Source organism: Euleptes europaea, chromosome 6, assembly GCF_029931775.1.
Source record: "Euleptes europaea isolate rEulEur1 chromosome 6, rEulEur1.hap1, whole genome shotgun sequence".
In the NCBI taxonomy this organism is placed as follows: domain Eukaryota; kingdom Metazoa; phylum Chordata; class Lepidosauria; order Squamata; family Sphaerodactylidae; genus Euleptes; species Euleptes europaea.
In genome coordinates, this window is record NC_079317.1 from 106,219,876 (window position 1) to 106,238,946 (window position 19,071).

The following is a 19,071-nucleotide window of genomic DNA, read 5'->3' on the forward strand; positions in this document are numbered from 1 at the left end:
CCGTGACTTTGTGTGGGTGGAAAGTCGCTCTATATTCGAGTGTCCCGGAAAGACTAGAGCGACTAGTGTTGACAGTCCACGTGGACTTTGTAACGCGTGAACCGGTCTGCCAGTGTGTAATATGAAGCGTCTACCTCTTTTGCCTGCGCTACTTTGTTTGTGTTCCTATGCAAACATTGGGAGGAGGACATGCGGGTCCACACGTGGAAGGTGCGGCCACCGGCTACTTTGGACGCCAGCCAGCCCCCCCCCCCCAAAAAGGGAGATATTTTATATTATGAAAGAAAGGGCGGAGCTACGGAGCGCGCAAGGTTGGGCGGGCCGGGCTCTGGGCTCTTTAAAGCCCGCCGAGGACTCTCTATCCTGTCGTTGCAGTGCTCTATGGTAACACGGAAGTAAGTAGACGAGCCAGGCGGTTGAGCTTGCGTCTGTGGTCGCGATTCCGCTTCCCAGAGCGGCTCGGGTCCCCCCCCCCCCGGCCGCGGGGCCTGGGAGGCTGCGCTGGCGTTGCCATGGCGACTTCCTCCGGCCTGGCCCTCCGCGCATCCTGTGGCCGCCGCCCTCTCCCTCGCCCCAGTCGCCTCTTTCCCGTGGGGAGGGCAGAAGGGGCTGTGTGGGACACCCGTGGGCGGGGGGGCGTCGGGCTGCCCTTTCTCGCCTGGCGGGGCTCCGGGAGCGAGTCCCGGAGGCGAAGGAGGCCGCTCTGAGACGAGGGACGCCGGACAGGGCTTGTGATAGTCACGTGACTGTGTGGGCGTTGCAACAGGCTTAACACGTGAGGTGCTTTGCTTTGGTGTTTGCCCCAGCTTGACTCTAGAGTATAGCTTGTGGTTGGGGGTGGTATCTTTGCTTTGGGGTGGCTGGAAGAAAGTCTCTGTGCTCTGAGGCGCTGTCTTTTCTCAGACAGGGGTTGTGGTTGACTAGTCACTGCTGCGATATGTGACTTGCAGTTATTTCAGGGCCGTTTCTCTTCAGGTATTCAAATGCGACTTGTTCTCCTTGCTTCTGGTGTTCTTATTCTTGACTGTCTTGGTTTTTACAGATGGCCCCTGCTACCCAAAAGGCAATGATGCTCCAGAGTTTGGCACAATTACTACAGGATTCCGGTGAGGTTCTGTTGTCCTCTCTCTTCTGAAATGTGCTGGGGAGGCTGTTTTTTAAGCTCTGCTCTGGTGGACAGGGAGCATGGTGGTATATTGGGTTTGAGGCCAGAGGGTGGTAGTAAAGGATTAACGCTGAAACTGTGTAGAACAAGCTGCGATAATAATGGTGCTTTTAGGAAAAGAAAATTGCTACCGGTATTTGTACAACGTGTAAAAAATGTAGCATCTTATGTGACGAAGTATGTGTTCCCACTGCACATACTTGTGAGTAACAGAAACCCGTCCACAGACTATGGTGCATATGACAGGCCTTGAAACTTTTTCTTGGCTTTACGAGCTAGCTCAAAAATTTTAGAACCAGACTAATTTTTCAGTCTTCAGGATTTTGCATTTTAATGACCATATTTTATAAGTTGCTACCACAAAACCTAATTATGTTTTTGTAGTTTCTTGTAACTTTATTAAAGTTGAGACAAGTATTTTAGTGTATATATAAATATAGGGGTAACCCTAGTTGTCATTGCCACGATAAAAAGCTAAATTTCCTTATAGTCTAATTTCTCATCAATGTCACATAATTCCATTATTTCTTTCAAAAGCCCAGTAATTAAGACAGCTCATTAAGAAATGAATTCAGCCCCATTGAATTCACATACAAACAAACAATGAAGAGAACTTCATGCACATTTAAAAAAATGTTATACAACAAAGCATTCTGATGCAAAATGATAAGCAAGCTATGGGTTGAATCCGGTCAGCTCTTTTGCTCAGTTTCCGTCAATTTCCAACCTTTATTCTATTCTACATGGCTTTTGTCCACACAGGTCCCATGATCCCAAACATAGTCAGGAGGGACCCCTTCCTCTTTTTACCAGTGGAAACACTGGTTGGCTTCAGCCACCTTGTATTTCCTCTGGAAGTATTAGGTGGCTACATTAACATTCCTAGGCTGTGTGGCACCCTGGTGCATGGGGTTTGCCAAGCCCAAGATAGATACCTGGATATCTCAATATCTTTTAGATACACACATACATATGTTGAATGTCCATTGGTGTTGCACCATTGTAGGCACATTTTGATAAACATTTGCCTCTAATGATCATCAGTTCCAATTCTTTGAGAGGATCTAAAGAGTAAGCCACCCATTCTTACTAGGATTAGTAGGATTACCACCAAAACTGAATGTGACTCCAGCTCTTCTTCGGTATCATGCTTAAGAGAAATGCCTTTCTCTTTATTGGTATTTCATCCAGTGTATGGGTGCAATGTGTTTCTGGTTTTCCAAGTTACTGAAAGGAGGGAAAAAACCTAGTAGACAACTCTGTTGGTATTACTTCACTGAACTTTGTCATCCTATGTGTGCAAGAAAGTGGTGAATAATCACAGGAGAGAAAGGAACATGTGTATGTGTGACAAAATACACAATTTGGAGCCATATTGGTATAAGTAACTGGAGTTTGTACACTATCTGAATGCAGCCTGTGATAAGATAAGACAATATCTTCAAGGGTATGAATGAGCATTAAGTAAATATGGGTTTAATGTTAATGGTCTTCCCTTTCCCTTAGGAGACCTGATTCTTGATGGTACTAGTACCTTGACCTTATTCACCTCCACACTGCACTATCTCACACAAATATTTGAGCAGCACCTAATACCACGAAACCAGAATCACGGCTTTATTGCGCTCTCATCGCACCCTACTGAAACTTCTGCCATCCTTCAAGCCCAATTCCTCTTTGATGTCTTGCAGAAGACATTGTCTTTGAAGGTGTGTACTGAAGTGGGAGGTGTACTGAAGTGGGAGGTTGAAAGTCATGGGTCTGTGCATTGGGGGTGGTCATTGTGCCTGTGGTTATTGAGCTCATGGTGGTATAGCTGTAGTATGCTGGTGAAATAAATGACAAATAGCTGCATCGAGCTGCAGACAATTTTTTTAAAAAGCAGCCGCATAATATGTTTTGTTAGGATCAGTCAAGGTACCAGAAAATGTTGTGCAAGCTTTTGGATTATTTAGAACTCTTCTTCCACCTGGATGTTCAGTACAAAAAAAGCAAAGGAAGAGGGAAGAGAAAGAAAGTTGTTTCAAGGCATAGTTGCAGAGTCAGGTGTTTGCTTTTTCCCTCTCTTTGGTTCTGAACATTTAGCGTAAGAGTAGTAGAGACCATGAAACTTGCCCTCTGATTTTATTAGGACCAACCAAAAAATCATGAAGGATATAGCATGACTCTTAGCTTTGGAATTATACTGGTGATCATCCTTAGAATCTCCATAGCTGAAATGCTAGGTTGTAATCACATCCTAGAAGGGTTAGGTTTGTTCAGTGACTATTCATTTTTTACTGTCTTGACAAAATGGGTATAATTTGAAATGCCCAACAAAGGGTGAGGAAAAGCCCAGGTAACACTTTGCAGATACTGACTTGGCTCTTATAATTCTGTCAGCAAGAGATATTGACAGTTATGGATGTTTCCAACATACCCCTCCTGAGGTGGTGGGGCTGTTTGCTGAAAAATCCAGCTAGGTGAGCTGGCTGGTGCTGGAGGCCTCAGCCACACACAAAATAAGCCCCAGATCCTGTCTACATGAATCTCCAGGAGCTCCAGAAGGAACTGAGTGCAGCAGCAGTCTCCAGTTTGAACTTCACACTTCAGCCATGCCTCTCTTCCACAGAGTTTCTTCCGCATAGCTTTGGGCTCTTCTTGCTGGTGTGCAGAACTCTGGAAACTGTTCGTAGTCTGTATGATTACAAAGCTAATGTCTTATGTGGAAGGTTAATTATTTACAAAATGTATATCCTGCCTTTCAGACCAAACAGAGCCACCAAGGCAACTGACAATTAAAAACATTATAAAATACATCATAAAAGTTAAAATAAAAAAAACTTGTATAAAAACAGCAATTAAAACACAGCCATTAAAACACAGGCAATAATTGAGAAATTGCAAATATGGTCACAATCTACCTTCTTAAAGGTCCTCTATTTAGACAGCTGTATGATTTTGGGGTAGTTGCAGCAGGTACTTTTAGTATTATTTATAATTGTTTACAACTACTTGCCTGAAGAACTTGGCAGCAATTTGATATTTTTACGTATGGGAGATAGTGGTGTTAAATCATAAAATAGCTCAGTGTTCTTCACCCCATGTCTGATGTCTATGGTGTGGACAACAGCAGATTTAGCCAGGGCTGACTGGCATAAGGCTGAGGGGGTAGTGTAAGGTTGGCAAAGGAACTCGCTTCCTCTTAGCCGTAAATGTATATTTGTTCCATCTGTTTAAGCAGACAGAAACAGATTGAAGGACCTGGAATGTGCTGGGGTTGCTGTTCATGAATGCTTAGTAATTGTCTTAAAATAACTGAACTGAAATTTAATTATAAGGTTAGACAATGAAAAGGTAAAGCATAATCTAGTTGATTCTTGGAAGAGTAGCAAGAAAGTGGAAGTCAAGTGGGGAGTCTGAACTTTTGTACTACAAATTTAAGTTCTATCAGAATGAATTGTTTATATTGGGCATTTAACATAGATATCTAATGTGCAGAATATTATGACAACCTAGTGTTGTCGTTTTCCTCCAGTTTTTTTTGTATGGAGATGGTTCAGGGGTAAGGGACAAAATCCCATCGGTTAAAGTACTAACGTAAAGTTGAAGTCTTATTTCTACACTTTTGCAAGAGTTGCCTCTGTATCTGGAGTTTTCTTCACAACTATGGGAGCTGAAAAGTGTTATTTTTTGGTATTAGAAGAGAATCTTAAATATTTACTCGTCTGCATTTTGTGGGATCTGCAGTTGTGCTGTGCTTTTTGAGTTGCTACTAAGCAAGAGGCTGGGACTGTCGTATAAGAGGGTACAAATGCTTATTGGGAACTTCCAAGCCATCGTATTCAGAACTTACAGGGAAACTGATAGTGCTTTTCTGTATGCTTGATTTACTCCTGATTTTCTTGGCAGTTGATCCGCAAGCACTGGAATCTATTTGAGTGCGCTTGTTCTGCACACCTGCCCTCCCTCTGCATTGTTCCATTGTGGAGTCTGTTTATTTTCTTCATGTGCCTTAAATCAAGATGTTCAAAAGATGGTGCTGTTGTCATTGGTGGTGTCACAGCATCCACTTTCTTATATTTTGCACATGTTGATATTGTGATATGATGGCTACATCTTTTTTAAAAGGTACTAAATTATTGATATATCATTGTAATGTTAGGTCAAGCAGGTTCTCTGAATTCCCAGCTTCCTTTTTTAAAGTTGAAAGCCTTATCCCTTGCAGAGATATAAGGAAGAAGGTATCTCTGCAAGGGAAGGAACCAGAGGTTTACTTCTTTAAATGACAAATGGAGCTTCAGAGAACCTGCTTGATCTATCATTACAATGATATATCAATATTTTATGCCTTTTTATAAAACAAAGAAACCACTAATCTTCAGGGGAGGAGAGAGAGTGGTTTGATGATAACAGTCCCATCACTGAAAAGTGGGTGAGAAGTGGGCAGGACAAAGAAAACCAACGAATGTTACACATGAGGAAAAAGGTGACTCTAAAATGGCTTCCAGAAAAAAGATTGGGGTAAAAGTCGTCTCAAAAGAACCAGAGAAAAACGGGGGGAAATAACAACAAAAAAGCCAAAACTAAAGATGCAAAAACCAGGATAAATTGAAGCAGCAATACTGGCATAGAGGCAATAAATTCGTAGCAGCCCAACCAGCAGTGATTGTCCTCATTCCCTGAAATGTAATTGTTCTAGTACTAATTTTGTTGCAAGTTGCTAGGCAGGCATACCAGTTTACACACGTTCGTTAACATCTAGGAGCTTAGTCCCTGTCCAAGCAATCTACTCATATATTTGAGATGGGGAAGAAGGCAAGGTATTAGACGGAAGACAAAAGAAGCTGACAAATTGTGTGAATCATAGGAGCTGATAACTTTGAAAGGACAGTAAATATTATGTAGATTTTTTTCCTGCATTCGAAAGAAGGTTTGTGCTACTCAGTAACTGTTGTACAATGTGCTGGGAAGGCAGGCCACCATTTTTGTGTTCTTTAAGTACAGGGCTTCTGCTTTAGACGCATTTACTGTGTTGGAAACGAGTGTAAGCACTTGTTCCATGACAATCCCATAGACAAGTAGTCCAAAAGAGTTGATTTGTTGGAAGATCCATAGGTTTACAGCAGCTAGAAGCAAGATGGCACTAATGAGAATTAAGAGCATGGTACAGGGTATATATGAAATCAAAAGCATTGGATGCCATGAGAACCCCCCTCCCCTTGAGGCAAGATTCACACAGAGTCAAAACACTAGTTGTCAGTTGCTACAGCTGACCTTGGCTAGCACCTGCAGTAAGCATAACATCCTCAGTCAGACCTTGCCTGGCATTTCCTGTACAGGCTAGGCCTGACAGTGAGATGTTTATCTATTCAGCAAGGATAGGTAACACAGAGCAATTTAGTTGCTCATGCTATGATTGCTGTAGGCTTTTTTTGTATTTTCTAGAATTAGTTCAAGTTATTTTGAGAGGGATGTTTGTGTGTTGAAGACGGAAGTGAAGTACCTTGCTAGCCTTTAACTGAAATAAGAGTTCCTGGCAGCCTTTGTGAAAAAGCTTTAGTGCAGCCACATTCTCACCAGACTGAGAGTATACAAAGCCTGCATATAGAATCATAGAGTTGAAAGGGACCACCAGGGTCATCTAGTCCAACCCCCTGCACAATGCAGGAAATTAACAACTACCTTCCCCACCAGTGACCCCAACCCTCCCCCCACCATGCAGGATCCCATAATCAAAGCACTCCCAACTGATGGCCATCTAGCCTCTGCTTAAAGACCTCCAAAGACGGGGACTCCATCACCCTCCGAGGCAGCACATTCCTCCGTCGAACCACCCTCACCGTCAGAAAGTTCCTCCTAATGTTTAGGTGGAATTGCTTTTCTATTAGTTTAAATCAATTTCACTTCTTTCATTGAAATCCATTTTATTACTTATGGCCAAGCTCTCCAGTCTATCGAGGTCATTCTGAACTCTCACCCTATCCTCTGGGGTATTAACTACCCCTCCTAACTTGGTGTCATCTGCAAATTTGATTAGCATGCTCTCTATTCCATCATCCAAGTCATTTATAAAAATATTAAATAGTACCGGTCCCAGGACAGACCCCTGTGGTACCCCACTGGTCACTCCTCTCCAGGATGAAGTTGGGCCATTAATGAGCACCCTTTGGGTTCGGTTGGTCAACCAATTACCAATCCACCTAACAGTAGCAGTGTCCAGCCCACATTTTACTAGTTTTGTTTCAAGAAGATCATGGGGGACTTTATCAAAGGCTTTACTGAAATCAAGGTACACTACATCTACAGCATTCCCTTCATCTACTATACTTGTCACTCTTTCAAAAAAAGATATGAGATTAATTTGGCATGACTTGTTTTTGAGAAACCCATGTTGACTATCAGTGATCTGTTTAGTACTCGCCACTCTTGCAGAAAAGTACATGAAATTGGGGAGCAAGAAACTATACGTCGCATTCATTGACTTAAAGTCTGCATTTGACTTGATCTGTAGAGACATTCTTTGGACCAAACTATCTAAACTAGGTATCGATCCGCGCCTCCTATTCCTTCTAAAGAAATTGCACTCTTCTACAACGAGCCAAGTTAGATTTTCTTCATGTGGAGGCCTCACCGATAAAATTACATTGAACAAAGGTGTGAAGCAAGGTTGCATTCTCGCTCCCCTTCTTTTTAACCTGTTTTTGTCAGACTTGGCCAGTTCCTTAAACTCTATCAACGGACACCCTCCAAAATTAGGTGGTAAACCAGTTCCCATCCTATTATATGCCGATGACACTGTCATCTTATCCTACTCTAAAATTGGACTTAAGCGCTATTTAATAGCATTTGAGAAATACTGTCAGCTGAAGCTTCTCAAAATAAATTACTCAAAGTCCAATGTTCTTGTTTTCTCAAAGAAGTGGTCGCCCTCTAGCTGGCGTATTGGAAAGGCCAAAATCCAACAAGTAAAAAGTTTCAAATACCTGGGTATGACCTTTAACTATAACCTTAGATGGGTGGTGCATAGAATTAGAATCATCAAACTTGGGAAAATATCTTTAAGCCAACTGAAGTCCTTTTTTTTTCTGTAAGGGCAACCAATACGTCCCTGCCGCAACTAATGTTTTTAACTCTAAAATTTTACCCCAGATTCTGTACGGCATCCCTATTTGGATAAATGCCTTTAATCGCGATCTAGAAGCGCTCCAAGTTAATTTTTTTAGACAAATTTTGGGTTTTCCTTGCTGTGTGTCTTATTTTGCAACCACCTCTGAACTTGGCCAAAGTCTGCGAAACCAAGGGTTGGTTATCAATTATTCGCTACTGGATCAAATTACATTTTAGAACGGAGCAGGGCTCCCTTTTGTCTTTACTGTTAAAGGAACTCCACAACACTTCCTGGGACAATGTGATTCTGACCAAAATAAGATTGATTGGAGTCTCTCTTGACCATCTAGACCCATTTTCTGAGGCCCACATCTTTAAAACTATCAAACAACGTCTTTTGGATATGGAATTTCAGTGGTTACATCCCACTCAACCTTTTGTCTGTTCGTCAGCAATGCTGGGTCTCTCGACTAAAACTGAAAGTATCCCCCAATATTTTTATAATTTGGATACTCCTTCCCTTCGGAGAGCATTTTCTCTTGCCAGGGTTAGTGCCTTCCCATCTCAAATTTTGTATGGAAGGTTTCACCAAATTCCAATTCAGGATCGAATTTGCCCATGTGACTCTAACTCCCTGGATACGCTTGATCACATATTACTTGACTGCTCTTTATATGTATCACCACGTGATAAATGGTTAGGAAATAGGCTACATGCCAAGTCTCACTTGCCTAATAAAATAAAATGCCAATTCTTAATGAATGATGTAACTCCAGAGATCACTGTGGATGTAGCCAAGTTTTTGGTTGAAGTGATGAAAGTCCAAAACCTTAAAATCTTTGATACTTATGGTTCTCAGTTTTGACCTTATCGTACCGATTTTAAGATGTATGTTTTCTGTTTGTAATATTTGTCATAATGTCTATGCCATTAAAGGTTTATGGAATGGACTATCAGTGATCCTGGCATTTCTTTCTAAGTGCTTACAGACCATCTGTTTAATTATCTGCTCTAATTTTACCTGGTATTGATGTTAGGCTGACTGGGCAATAATTGTTTGGGATTTCTCTCCCCCCCCCTTTTTAAAGATGGGAACCACATTTGCCCTCCTCCAGTCTGCTGGAACTTCTGTTCTCCATGAATTCTCAAAGATTATTGCCAGTGGTTCTGAAATCACTTCAGCCAGTTCTTTTAACACCCTTGGATGCAGTTCATCTGGCCCCAGAGACTTGAATTCATTAAGAGTAGCCAGGTATTCCTGTACTATCTCAGTGTCTATACTATGCTGTTATTCCCCTATTGCATTCTCTGCTCCATTATTCCCAGGTTGAGCACTAGTCCCCTTTTGGGAGAAGACTGATACAAAAAAGGAGAAGTAATTCTGCCAATTCTGCCTCTCCTGTTAATAACTCACCATCCTCTCCACGCAATGACCTGATTGTTACCTTGATCTTCCTTTTGTTATGGACATAACCAAAAAACCCTTTTTTGTTGTTTTTAACTTCCCTGGCTAGCCGGAGCTCATTCTGCACTTTAGCTTTCCTGACTTTCTCCCTACATGTGCTGGCTACTTGTTTGAATTCCTCTTTGTTGATTTCTCCCTTTTTCCATTTCTTGTACATGCCCTTCTTAAATCCTATCTTAACCAAAAGTTCTTTAGTCTTCCACCCTGGTTTCTTCAAACCTCTACCTTTTTTTCTCCTCGTGGGAATTGATTGAAATTGCGCCTTCAATATCTCCTTTTTAAGAATTTTCCATCCTTCATGTACTCCCTTCTCATTCAATATTCTCACCCACAAGATCACACCCAGTAGTTCCCCAAATTTATTGAAATTAGCTTTTTTAAAGTCTAGAGTACATTGGTTCTCGTAGGTTATCCGGGCTGTATAACCGTGGTCTTGGTATTTTCTTTCCTGACGTTTCGCCAGCAGCTGTGGCCGGCATCTTCAGAGGAGTAACACTGAAGGACAGTGTCTCTGTGTCAAGTGTGTAGGAAGAGTAATATATAGTCAGAAAGGGGTTGGGTTTGAGCTGAATCATTGTCCTGCAAAAAGTAACAAAGGTAATGTGCTAACCATTGTCCTGTAAGTATCAAGATAATGTGCTAATGAGGGTGTGGTATGTTAATATGGAACCATTGTATCCTGAAGTGATCTGTTATTGTGTGAAATCCAAAGCTAATCTGCATGGCTATTGTTGACTGTAGTCTTTGTTAGTCTGGAGGTTTTCAAGACAGGAAGCCAAGCCTTATTCATTCTTAAACTCTCTTCTTTTCTGTTAAAGTTGTGCTGATGTTTATGAATTTCAATGGCTTCTCTGTGCAATCTGACAAAATAGTTGGTAGAATTGTCCAGTCTTTCAGTGTCTTGGAATAAGACCCTGTGTCCTGTTTGTGTCAGTCCATGTTCAGCCACTGCTGATTTCTCAGGTTGGCCCAGTCTGCAGTATCTTTCATGTTCTTTTATCCTTGTTTGTATGCTGCGTTTTGTTGTCCCGATGTAAACTTGTCCACAGCTGCAAGGTATACGATATACTCCTGCAGAGGTGAGGGGGTCTCTTTTGTCTTTTGCTGATCGTAGCATTTGTTGTATTTTCTTGGTGGGTTTAAACACTGTTTGTAGGTTCTGACTATATATTACTCTTCCTACACACTTGACACTGAGAGACACTGTCCTTCAGTGTTACTCCTCTGAAGATGCCGGCCACAGCTGCTGGCGAAACGTTAGGAAAGAAAATACCAAGACCACGGTTACACAGCCCGGATAACCTACGAGAACCAATGAACTCTGACGGTGAAAGCCTTCGACAATATCTAGAGTACATGTTTGACCATTTCTTACTTCTCGTTTCTGCTGTATAACAAACTCCAGGAGAACATGGTCACGCCCACCTAAAGATCCCACTCCTCCTACCCCATAAACCAAGTCATCATTATTGGTTAAGATCAGATCCAAAATGGCTGTTCCCCTTGTCGCTTCTTCCACTTTTTCGACTATGCAGTTGTCTGCAAGGGAAGTGAGGAATTTGTCGGACCTAGTTGTTTTGGCAGAGTTAGCCTTCCAACAGATGTCAGGATAATTGAAACCTCCCATTACTACTACGTCTTTCTTTTTTGAATGTTTTGACATCTGTTCCAGGAAAGCATCATCTAACTCTTCAGTTTGGCTTGGGGGTCTATAATATACCCCCACAATGACATCACTATTTTTCTCTCCCTCTCTCTCCCATATGGTTTCAAGCTGGGTTCCAGTGTTCAAGTCCTGGATCTCCTTGCAGGTGTAATTATCCCTAACGTATAATGCTACCCCTCCCCCGATTTGGTCTATTTCTCTGAAATAGGTTATACCCTTCAATTAATACATTTCAATCATGAGATTAGTCCCACCAGGTTTCCGTAATGCCTATTATATTTGCTTTTTGCTATTAAAAGTTCTAGTTCATCTTGCTTATTTCCCATGCTCTGTGCATTAGTGTAGAGACACCTTAGACCTCAAGTCATTCTTCTTGGCAGCTTATTTAAGATCGTCTCCCTCCCATTGTTACGTTTTTGAACTGTCTTTCCTTGTGTATGTGCGACTCTCTGCAAACCGTTCATATCTATATTTGCAGTTATTGTCCTCACTTGAGGCTTTAAGTTTACGTCTCGCTCCCCTGGAAGATTTAGTTTAAAGCCCTCCTTATCAGGCTTGCAAGGCTGTGGCCAAACACATTTTTACCCATCTTTGAGAGGTGCAAACCATCTCCCGATAGAAGAGCATTATCCAGGTAGTGTAAGCTGCCTGGAATGCTGCGACTTGAGGTGAAGCTGTATTAGCCAGAAATGCTGTCTAAAGAAGTTATACTTGGGGGTTGGGGGGTTGGAGAGAAGTCAAACCCACTTTGTTGGTTTCAGCAGCACCATTTCTTGTATACCCTATCCACAGAAGCTGCCCCCAATGAAAACAGTATCTGAAACCTTCGTGCCAGTTGCAGCGTCCATCTCTCAATGTGGTAGTAGAAGCCTCCTTGCCCTATTCTAGTATAGACCCATGTGCTTGTACCGTATTTTTCGCTCCATAAAACGCACCTGGCCATAAGACGCACCTAGTTTTTAGAGGAGGAAAACAAGAAAAAATATATTCTGAATCAAATGGTGTAGTGCTCCTGCATTTCTGCCCTGGGAAGCAGCTTGGGACCCTGGGGTCTGAAAGGGGTTGGCCGGACTCCCTGCCCCCCAAGAGGGGCACCGATGGAGACGCGCCCTGGGGACTTGTGTGGCGGCTGGTGCCTGAATGCCCCGTCTGCACGGGGGGGGGGGAACATTACCCCTGGGGAAGCGCCCTGAATACCCGAGCATGCAAATGGCTCTCTGTGCCCCGCTGCCGCTGCACTGGGCGGCTGGGAGGGGCCTCCTACCCCCCTGCTGGCTGGCGGCTTCCTAGCCGGCTCCCGGGGCGCGTGGGCTCCGCGCCGGGCTCCCCGGCAGTGGTGGGTAGGGGCCTCCCGCCCCCCAGCTGGCTGGCGGCTTTAAAGCCAGCTCCCGGAGCTCGTGGGCTCCGCGCCTGGCTCCCGCTGTACTGGGTGGCTGCTGGGAGGGGCCTCCCCCCCCAGCTGGCTGACGGCTTTAAAGCCGGCTCCCGGGTTGCATGGGCTCCGCGCCCAGCTCCCGCTACGCTGGGTGGCTGCTGGGAGGGGCCTCCTGCCCCCCAGCTGGCTGGCGGTGTCCCAGCCAGCTCCCGGGGTGGCCCGGCTCCGCGCCCCGCTGCCGCTGCGCTGGGTGGCTGGAAGGGGTGTCCCGCCCCCCAGCTGGCTGGTGGTGTCCCGCCCCCCAGCTGGCTGGTGGTGTCCCAGCTGGCTCCCGGGGAGGCCTGGCTCCGCGCCCCGCTGCCGCTGCGCTGGGCGGCTGGGAGGGACCTCCCGTCCCCCAGTTGGCTGGCGGCTTTAAAGCCGGCTCCCGGGGCGCGTGGGCTCCACGCTGTGCTCCCGCTGCGCTGGGCAGCTGCTGGGAGGGGCCTCCAGCTCGCTGGCGGCTTCCTAGCCGGCTCCCGGGGTGCGCCGGCTCTGCGCCGGGCTGCCGCAGCCGGGGGTTGGCCGTGGCTCCCAGGGTCTCTCGGCAGCTTTGCCCTTCTCCCCGGGGGTCGGATTCACACACATTCGCTCCATAAGACGCACAGACATTTCCCCTCACTTTTGAGGAGGAAAAAAGTGCGTCTTATGGAGCGAAAAATACGGTAACCAAATAACAGCCTGTGCAGATAGCATATTCACTCTGATTACTTTTGTTTTACATAACTGTCAATGTAAATGAAATTTTAGAGTAATATGGTCTGCTGCTTTAGATTGGTTATATACTACCTCTGCTCTGTATTTTGAAGGACATATTTCACTCTTCCTTGCACCAAGTTGTGTCTTTTTTTTTTTTTTAAACTTCGGTGTGAATCTGTGCCCTTATGCCTCATGGCTGCTATCTTTATTTGGAGAGTCTTATCTTTGAGACTATTCCTGTTGGATCATGGCAAGAGTCCAGGGGTTCTTCTGGGCCCGGCTCTGTTGCCAGGGAGACTGGTGGGATTGTTAGCCAAGAATGCCCTTTTCTATCTGCACCAGATTTGTTAACTGTTAATACTTGCCCTGGCTGGCTTTGCTGCTTTGATCCATAATTCTGAAACCTCTGGGCTGGACCTCTGTGACGTGCTTTTTGTTCTGTCCTTGAAAAGAACTCAGAAGCAACAGCTAGCTAGTGCCAGTGATGTGGGATGAAAAATGTTCCAAAATGGAAAAACTTCTGGTGCTGTATTTTTCCATGGAAAAATTCTGTTCCCCGTATGTAAATATAGTCTGTTTATCTATAGTTGTCAGAGCTGTTGTGCTGCAGATCAATCTTGTTAGATGGACTAGATATGGGATATGAAGCATGGACAAATTGCAGTGCTTGTACATGAGCCAGGCTCTGACATGGTATATTTGCCTTCTTTTGCTAACATTTGACCATTCAAATTTTCTCGAAAAGCTCATATATCACTGGCTAGTAGGACAGTCAGAATGATATTACGTTGACAGGCTTTTTCTTAAAGTAGTGGTGTGTAGAGTTTGGTTTCTATTCTCTTTTGGGTATTGATTCTGACTCTGGCTTTTGAATTTGTATTTTGTTGGTCAAGTAGTTACTGACATTTCTGTTTTTATGATGATGGACTTTATTGTGCTTCATAGTTAGGATCTGAGCCATCTTAGGCTTGTAAGGAAAGCTGAAATAAGTTTGAAAATATCTTTTGCACCTGCCACAATAATAAAATACTCTGCTAATGTGACTGGTATTTTTGGGAATTCTTTGTTCCACTTTGCTGTTTATGTGGGCTAATAATCCTTGGCCGAAGCAAAATACAAACAAACCCAAATTAATAGTTAGCTGTTAAATTCAAGATTTCGTGCCATGTAAAATTAAGTGGAGTTGCATTTGGTTTACTTTTAATACTTTAGCAGGAGCACATGAAGAGTAAATAAGCTGAGGGGTAGCTGCTTAGTGAGCCAGTGTGTGTGATTTTGACTAGGCTAATGCTGTTTTTAAAGCACTGTTATCCCACCTTTCTTCCAAGGAGTACGTTCTCTTATGTGAAGTAGGTTAGGCTGGGGGTGAGGGGGAAGCAACAATCCAAGGTCACTTCATAGCTCAGGGGAATCTTAACGCTGGGTCTTAAGTTGGGGGCTTTATCCACATTGCCACTTTAGTGCAAAGATTACCCTGTATTTGGCTTTACTGGCAGTTAACTGACAGGAGTATGCTATCTATCAAGCCCCTGGAACAGCAATCAGAGAAACTTATTTCTTGTCTATGCTGCAGGAAATGACAGGCCTTTGTTCTGATTTGTGGTAGGAAGTGGCAACAGTGTGTGTGTGTGTGTTAGAAATGCATGGTAAAATATAGACAAATATTAATTGGCCATATTCATGGATTTTGGGGGCCTGAGATGATCTTTCTAGCATACAAAGTCAAGAAGTGAAATGCTTTACTGTGTAAGTACAATGTCCTCTATAAACCATTGTTTCTGAGTTTCATGGGATCATATAGCAAGGCCATGGGGAGAACTGATGCCCCTTAATGCTAGTTAAAGGTAAGTGAGCTGTATCAGTCTAGTGGTATGAGTACAGCAAAGGCCCAGTTGCCTTCTCTTTGTTACCCACAACTCCAGATAGCATAGGGTTGCCAGGTCCCCCTCTCCATCGACAGGAGGTTTTTTGGGGGTGGGGCTCGGACGATTGCGTGTGTGTGTGACGCCATCACATCACTTCCAGGTTTACCCCTGGAAGCACTGCATTGCCGTGGCCACTTTGGGGTTGAGTGCCAAAGTGGCCGCAGTGATGCGGCGCTTCTGGGGGGAAACCTGAAAGTGATGTGATTGTGTCACATGTGGCTGCGCACGTGTGCAATCCCCGCTCTTGAGCTGCTTGGTGGATTGGCAGGCAATTGCCCACCCAAACCACCCACCTGGCAACCCTAAGATAGCATCAGTTCATAGCTTAATCCCCATGTCAAATGTAGTCAGTAGTCTGCAGGTACATTGTAATGTGGTTAGGTCACTTAATATCAGAACTTCAATAGGAGAAGAGTTGGTTTTCATACCCCACTTTTCTCTACCATAAGGAGTCTCAAAGCAGCCAACAATTGCCACCCCCACAACAGGTAGCTTGTGAGGTAGGTGGGACTGGGAGAGTTCTGAGAGAACTGTAACTAGCCCAAGGTCACCCAGCAGGCTTCATGTGGAGGAGCAGGGAATCAAACCTGGTTCTCTAGATAAAGAGTCCGGCGCTCTTAACCACTGCACCATGCTCTCAGCCGTGTTTTTGGAGGCAAAACTATAACAGAACATGCTAAACCTCTGGTACTAGACAGTTTTGTGCTGTATGTAGAGCTTTTGTATAGTAGCTAGCTTAATTTTAGGTGTGTAGTATTTACAGCTGGTAGAACAAGCTTTATGGCTGGTGGTGGGTGGGATATATTTGAGGTGGAATGGATTTTTTGCACTGAAGTCTGTTGCTCACGAGCAATATCCTTCTCTTGTTCCTTATAGCTTATTCATGTTCCTGATTGTCCTCTGCCAGCTGTTGTGAAGATCTCCCCCTTCAAATCTTTGCGTCGTTTAGAGGTGAGTCATCTGAAGGTGGCTGGCCCATTCTTAGTAGTGCTTGTGGTGTGAAAAGTTGTGCCTTTCATAGCACGCAGAGAATGGTGGATAAGGCTGCAGTAAAAATTCTGTAGTGAAGGATTTCTCATGATAGCTAATCAATTTTATTTTCCTGCAGTCTAAAATGAAACTTTTTATTTTAGCATAAATTGGGGGAGGGGAGCAGTGATTTTTCTAATTCCAAGGAGGATTCTGGGGAATCTCATAGGAATCTTAACCACACTGCTGAAAGGTAGCAGGAGGAAGGTAAGGGGAAGTAAAAGAAGAAATGTAGAGGGGTAGCTTCTGTTGGATGGTGCAAAATCCTAGAGTGTGAATCCTTGTCTGTAGAAGAGCTCTAGAACTCCTTGTGTGAATATTCTAAGTTGTCCTTTCTTTCTTTTCCTTCCTTGGCTTAGCTGAAGTGTATCCCTCTGCACTGTTTGAGGGGTCTACGACTTATCTATTCCCAGCTGGAGGCTCTGACCTGTTCCAAGTGTGTGAACTCATTGCAGGTGAGTTGGGGCAGAAATTATTAGATCTTTTTCCTTCAGAGAAGGAATGATGGGTTCTAGAGTTGTAATCTGGAGAAACTGCCATTGTCTCCATTCTGGAGAAACTGCTGTTACGTTCAATGAGATAGTGTCTGCTGTTTGACAGTTTTGCATTCCAAACTATTTAGAGTTGTTGTTTTGATTGAAGAGTGTTTTTCCCCCCCTTGCTAAACGATTTGGATGCTATAGAATCTTTATAAACCCCCTTCTGCCAGCTTATTTTCTCATCAGAGCAGTATCTGCCATCACTAGGAGTTATGCAAATAAAGAACAAAAGCACGATGGCCAATAGTACTACTGTAACAAGAAACTATAATAATACATGTGTGCACAGATAACAAATATATGCACAGTCTGCAAATCCCAGCGATATAACATAAAGGTAAGTACCAAAAAATAGCAATATCACCTAATTACTTTGACATAAGGAGTGATCTTACTCCTTAACTGACAGTGTCATAAATCCTCAGCACTGGAATGTGAAAAGGGAGTCTGGTACATAAAGTCCCTTTTCATATAAATCTTCATCAGTCACGTCCAGGCTTGAGTGGAATTGACCAGCGTGGAAGCGTGGTGAACCTATTCCGAGATCCTGTAGGATTCTTCCTTAGGAGCTTAACATTTCTATCTAAACATATCATAAAATGCAACTGTAATGTGCAACACTACAAATATAATATTCTTGTTCACAAATTGGGAAAATGTGGTTTAGATCCTATTTCTGTTAGGTGGATCTGTAACTGGTTGATAAATTGCACCCAAAGAGTGCTTGTTAATGGTTCCTCATCCACTTGGAGAGGAGTGACTCAGGGATCAGTCCTGGGCCCTGTGTTGTTCAACATCTTTATAAATAATTTGGATGAAGGAATAGAGGGGATGCTTATTACATTTGCAGATAGTAAATTGGGAGAGGTAGCAAAAATGATAGAAGACAGAGCCAGGATACATGATGATCTTGACAGGCTGGAGAATTTAGCTAAAACTAATAAAATGCACTTCGGTAAATTGTGCTGGTCTGTGACTGTTTTTAATAAAGACTGATTGATTGAAAATGCACTTCAACAAAGATATATGTAAAGTTCTGCATTTAGGTAGGAAAAAACAAATGCCCAATTATAGGATGGGGGAGTCTGAGCAGTAGTGGGTTGAAAAGAATCTTGGGGTCTTAGTAGACCAAATACTGAACATGAGTCAGCAGTGTGATGCAGTAGCTAAAAAGGCAAATGGGATCTTGGGCTGTATCAATAGAAGTATAGTGTCCAGATCATGTGAAGTGATGGTATCGCTTTACTCTGCTCAGGTTAGACCTCACCTAGAATATTGTGTTCCGTTTTGGGCACCGCAATTTAAGAAAGATGTAGACAAGCTGGAAGATGTCCAGAGGAGGGCAACAAAGATGGCGAGGGGTCTGGAAACCAAGTCCTATGAGGAAAGGTTGAAGGAGTTGGGTATGTTCAGCCTGAAGAAGAGAAGACTGAGAGGTGATATGATAATCATCTTCAAATACTTGAAGGGCTGTCATATAGAGGAAGGTGCCGAGTTGTTTTCTGTTGCTCCAGAAGGTCAGACCAGAACCAGCGGGTTAAAATTGAATCGAAAGAGTTTCTGTCTAGACATTAGGAAGAATTTTCTAACAGTTCGAGCGGTTCCTCCGTGGAACAGGCTTCCTCGGGAGGTGGTAAGCTCTCCTTCTCTGGAGATTTTTAAGCAGTGGTTAGCTGGCCATCTGTCAGCAATGCTGATTTTATGACCTTAGGCAGTTCATGGGAGGGAGGGCATCTTGGCCATCTTCTGGGCATGGAGTATGGGTCACTGGTGTGTCTGTGTGTGTGTGTGGGGGAGGTAGTTTGGAATTTCCTACATTGTGCAGGGGGTTGGACTAGATGACCCTGGTGGTCCCTTCTAACTCTATGATTCTATGATATGTGTTAATCATGAAAATAGGGTATTTCACTGACTTCACAGCGTGGAGGCAAGCCAGATATAAGATCCTGCAAGGAAGACAGTTTGAGAGGCTGTCTGAATTAAAGTGTGTCTGTCCTGAGGCATAAGCTAGAGGTGGATCAGCCTGTCTTTTTTCTTCAAAGAATGCCTGGGAGCAAGCACAAGTTGTTTGCAGTCTCAA

The 19,071-nt window shown here is 43.7% G+C and overlaps 1 protein-coding gene across 1 annotated transcript in view; it reads left to right on the plus strand.

The window, feature by feature from the left end:
• The first annotated feature begins 1,042 nt into the window (after nucleotides 1-1,042).
• The window catches only part of STK11IP (serine/threonine kinase 11 interacting protein), a 52,176-nt gene continuing 34,147 nt past the window's right edge, over nucleotides 1,043-19,071 (plus strand). The window contains exons 1-4 of the mRNA XM_056851029.1: nucleotides 1,043-1,106; nucleotides 2,672-2,874; nucleotides 16,300-16,374; nucleotides 16,812-16,907. Coding sequence (XP_056707007.1) covers nucleotides 1,043-1,106; nucleotides 2,672-2,874; nucleotides 16,300-16,374; nucleotides 16,812-16,907 — 438 coding nt within the window. The remainder of the gene's footprint in view (nucleotides 1,107-2,671; nucleotides 2,875-16,299; nucleotides 16,375-16,811; nucleotides 16,908-19,071) is intronic.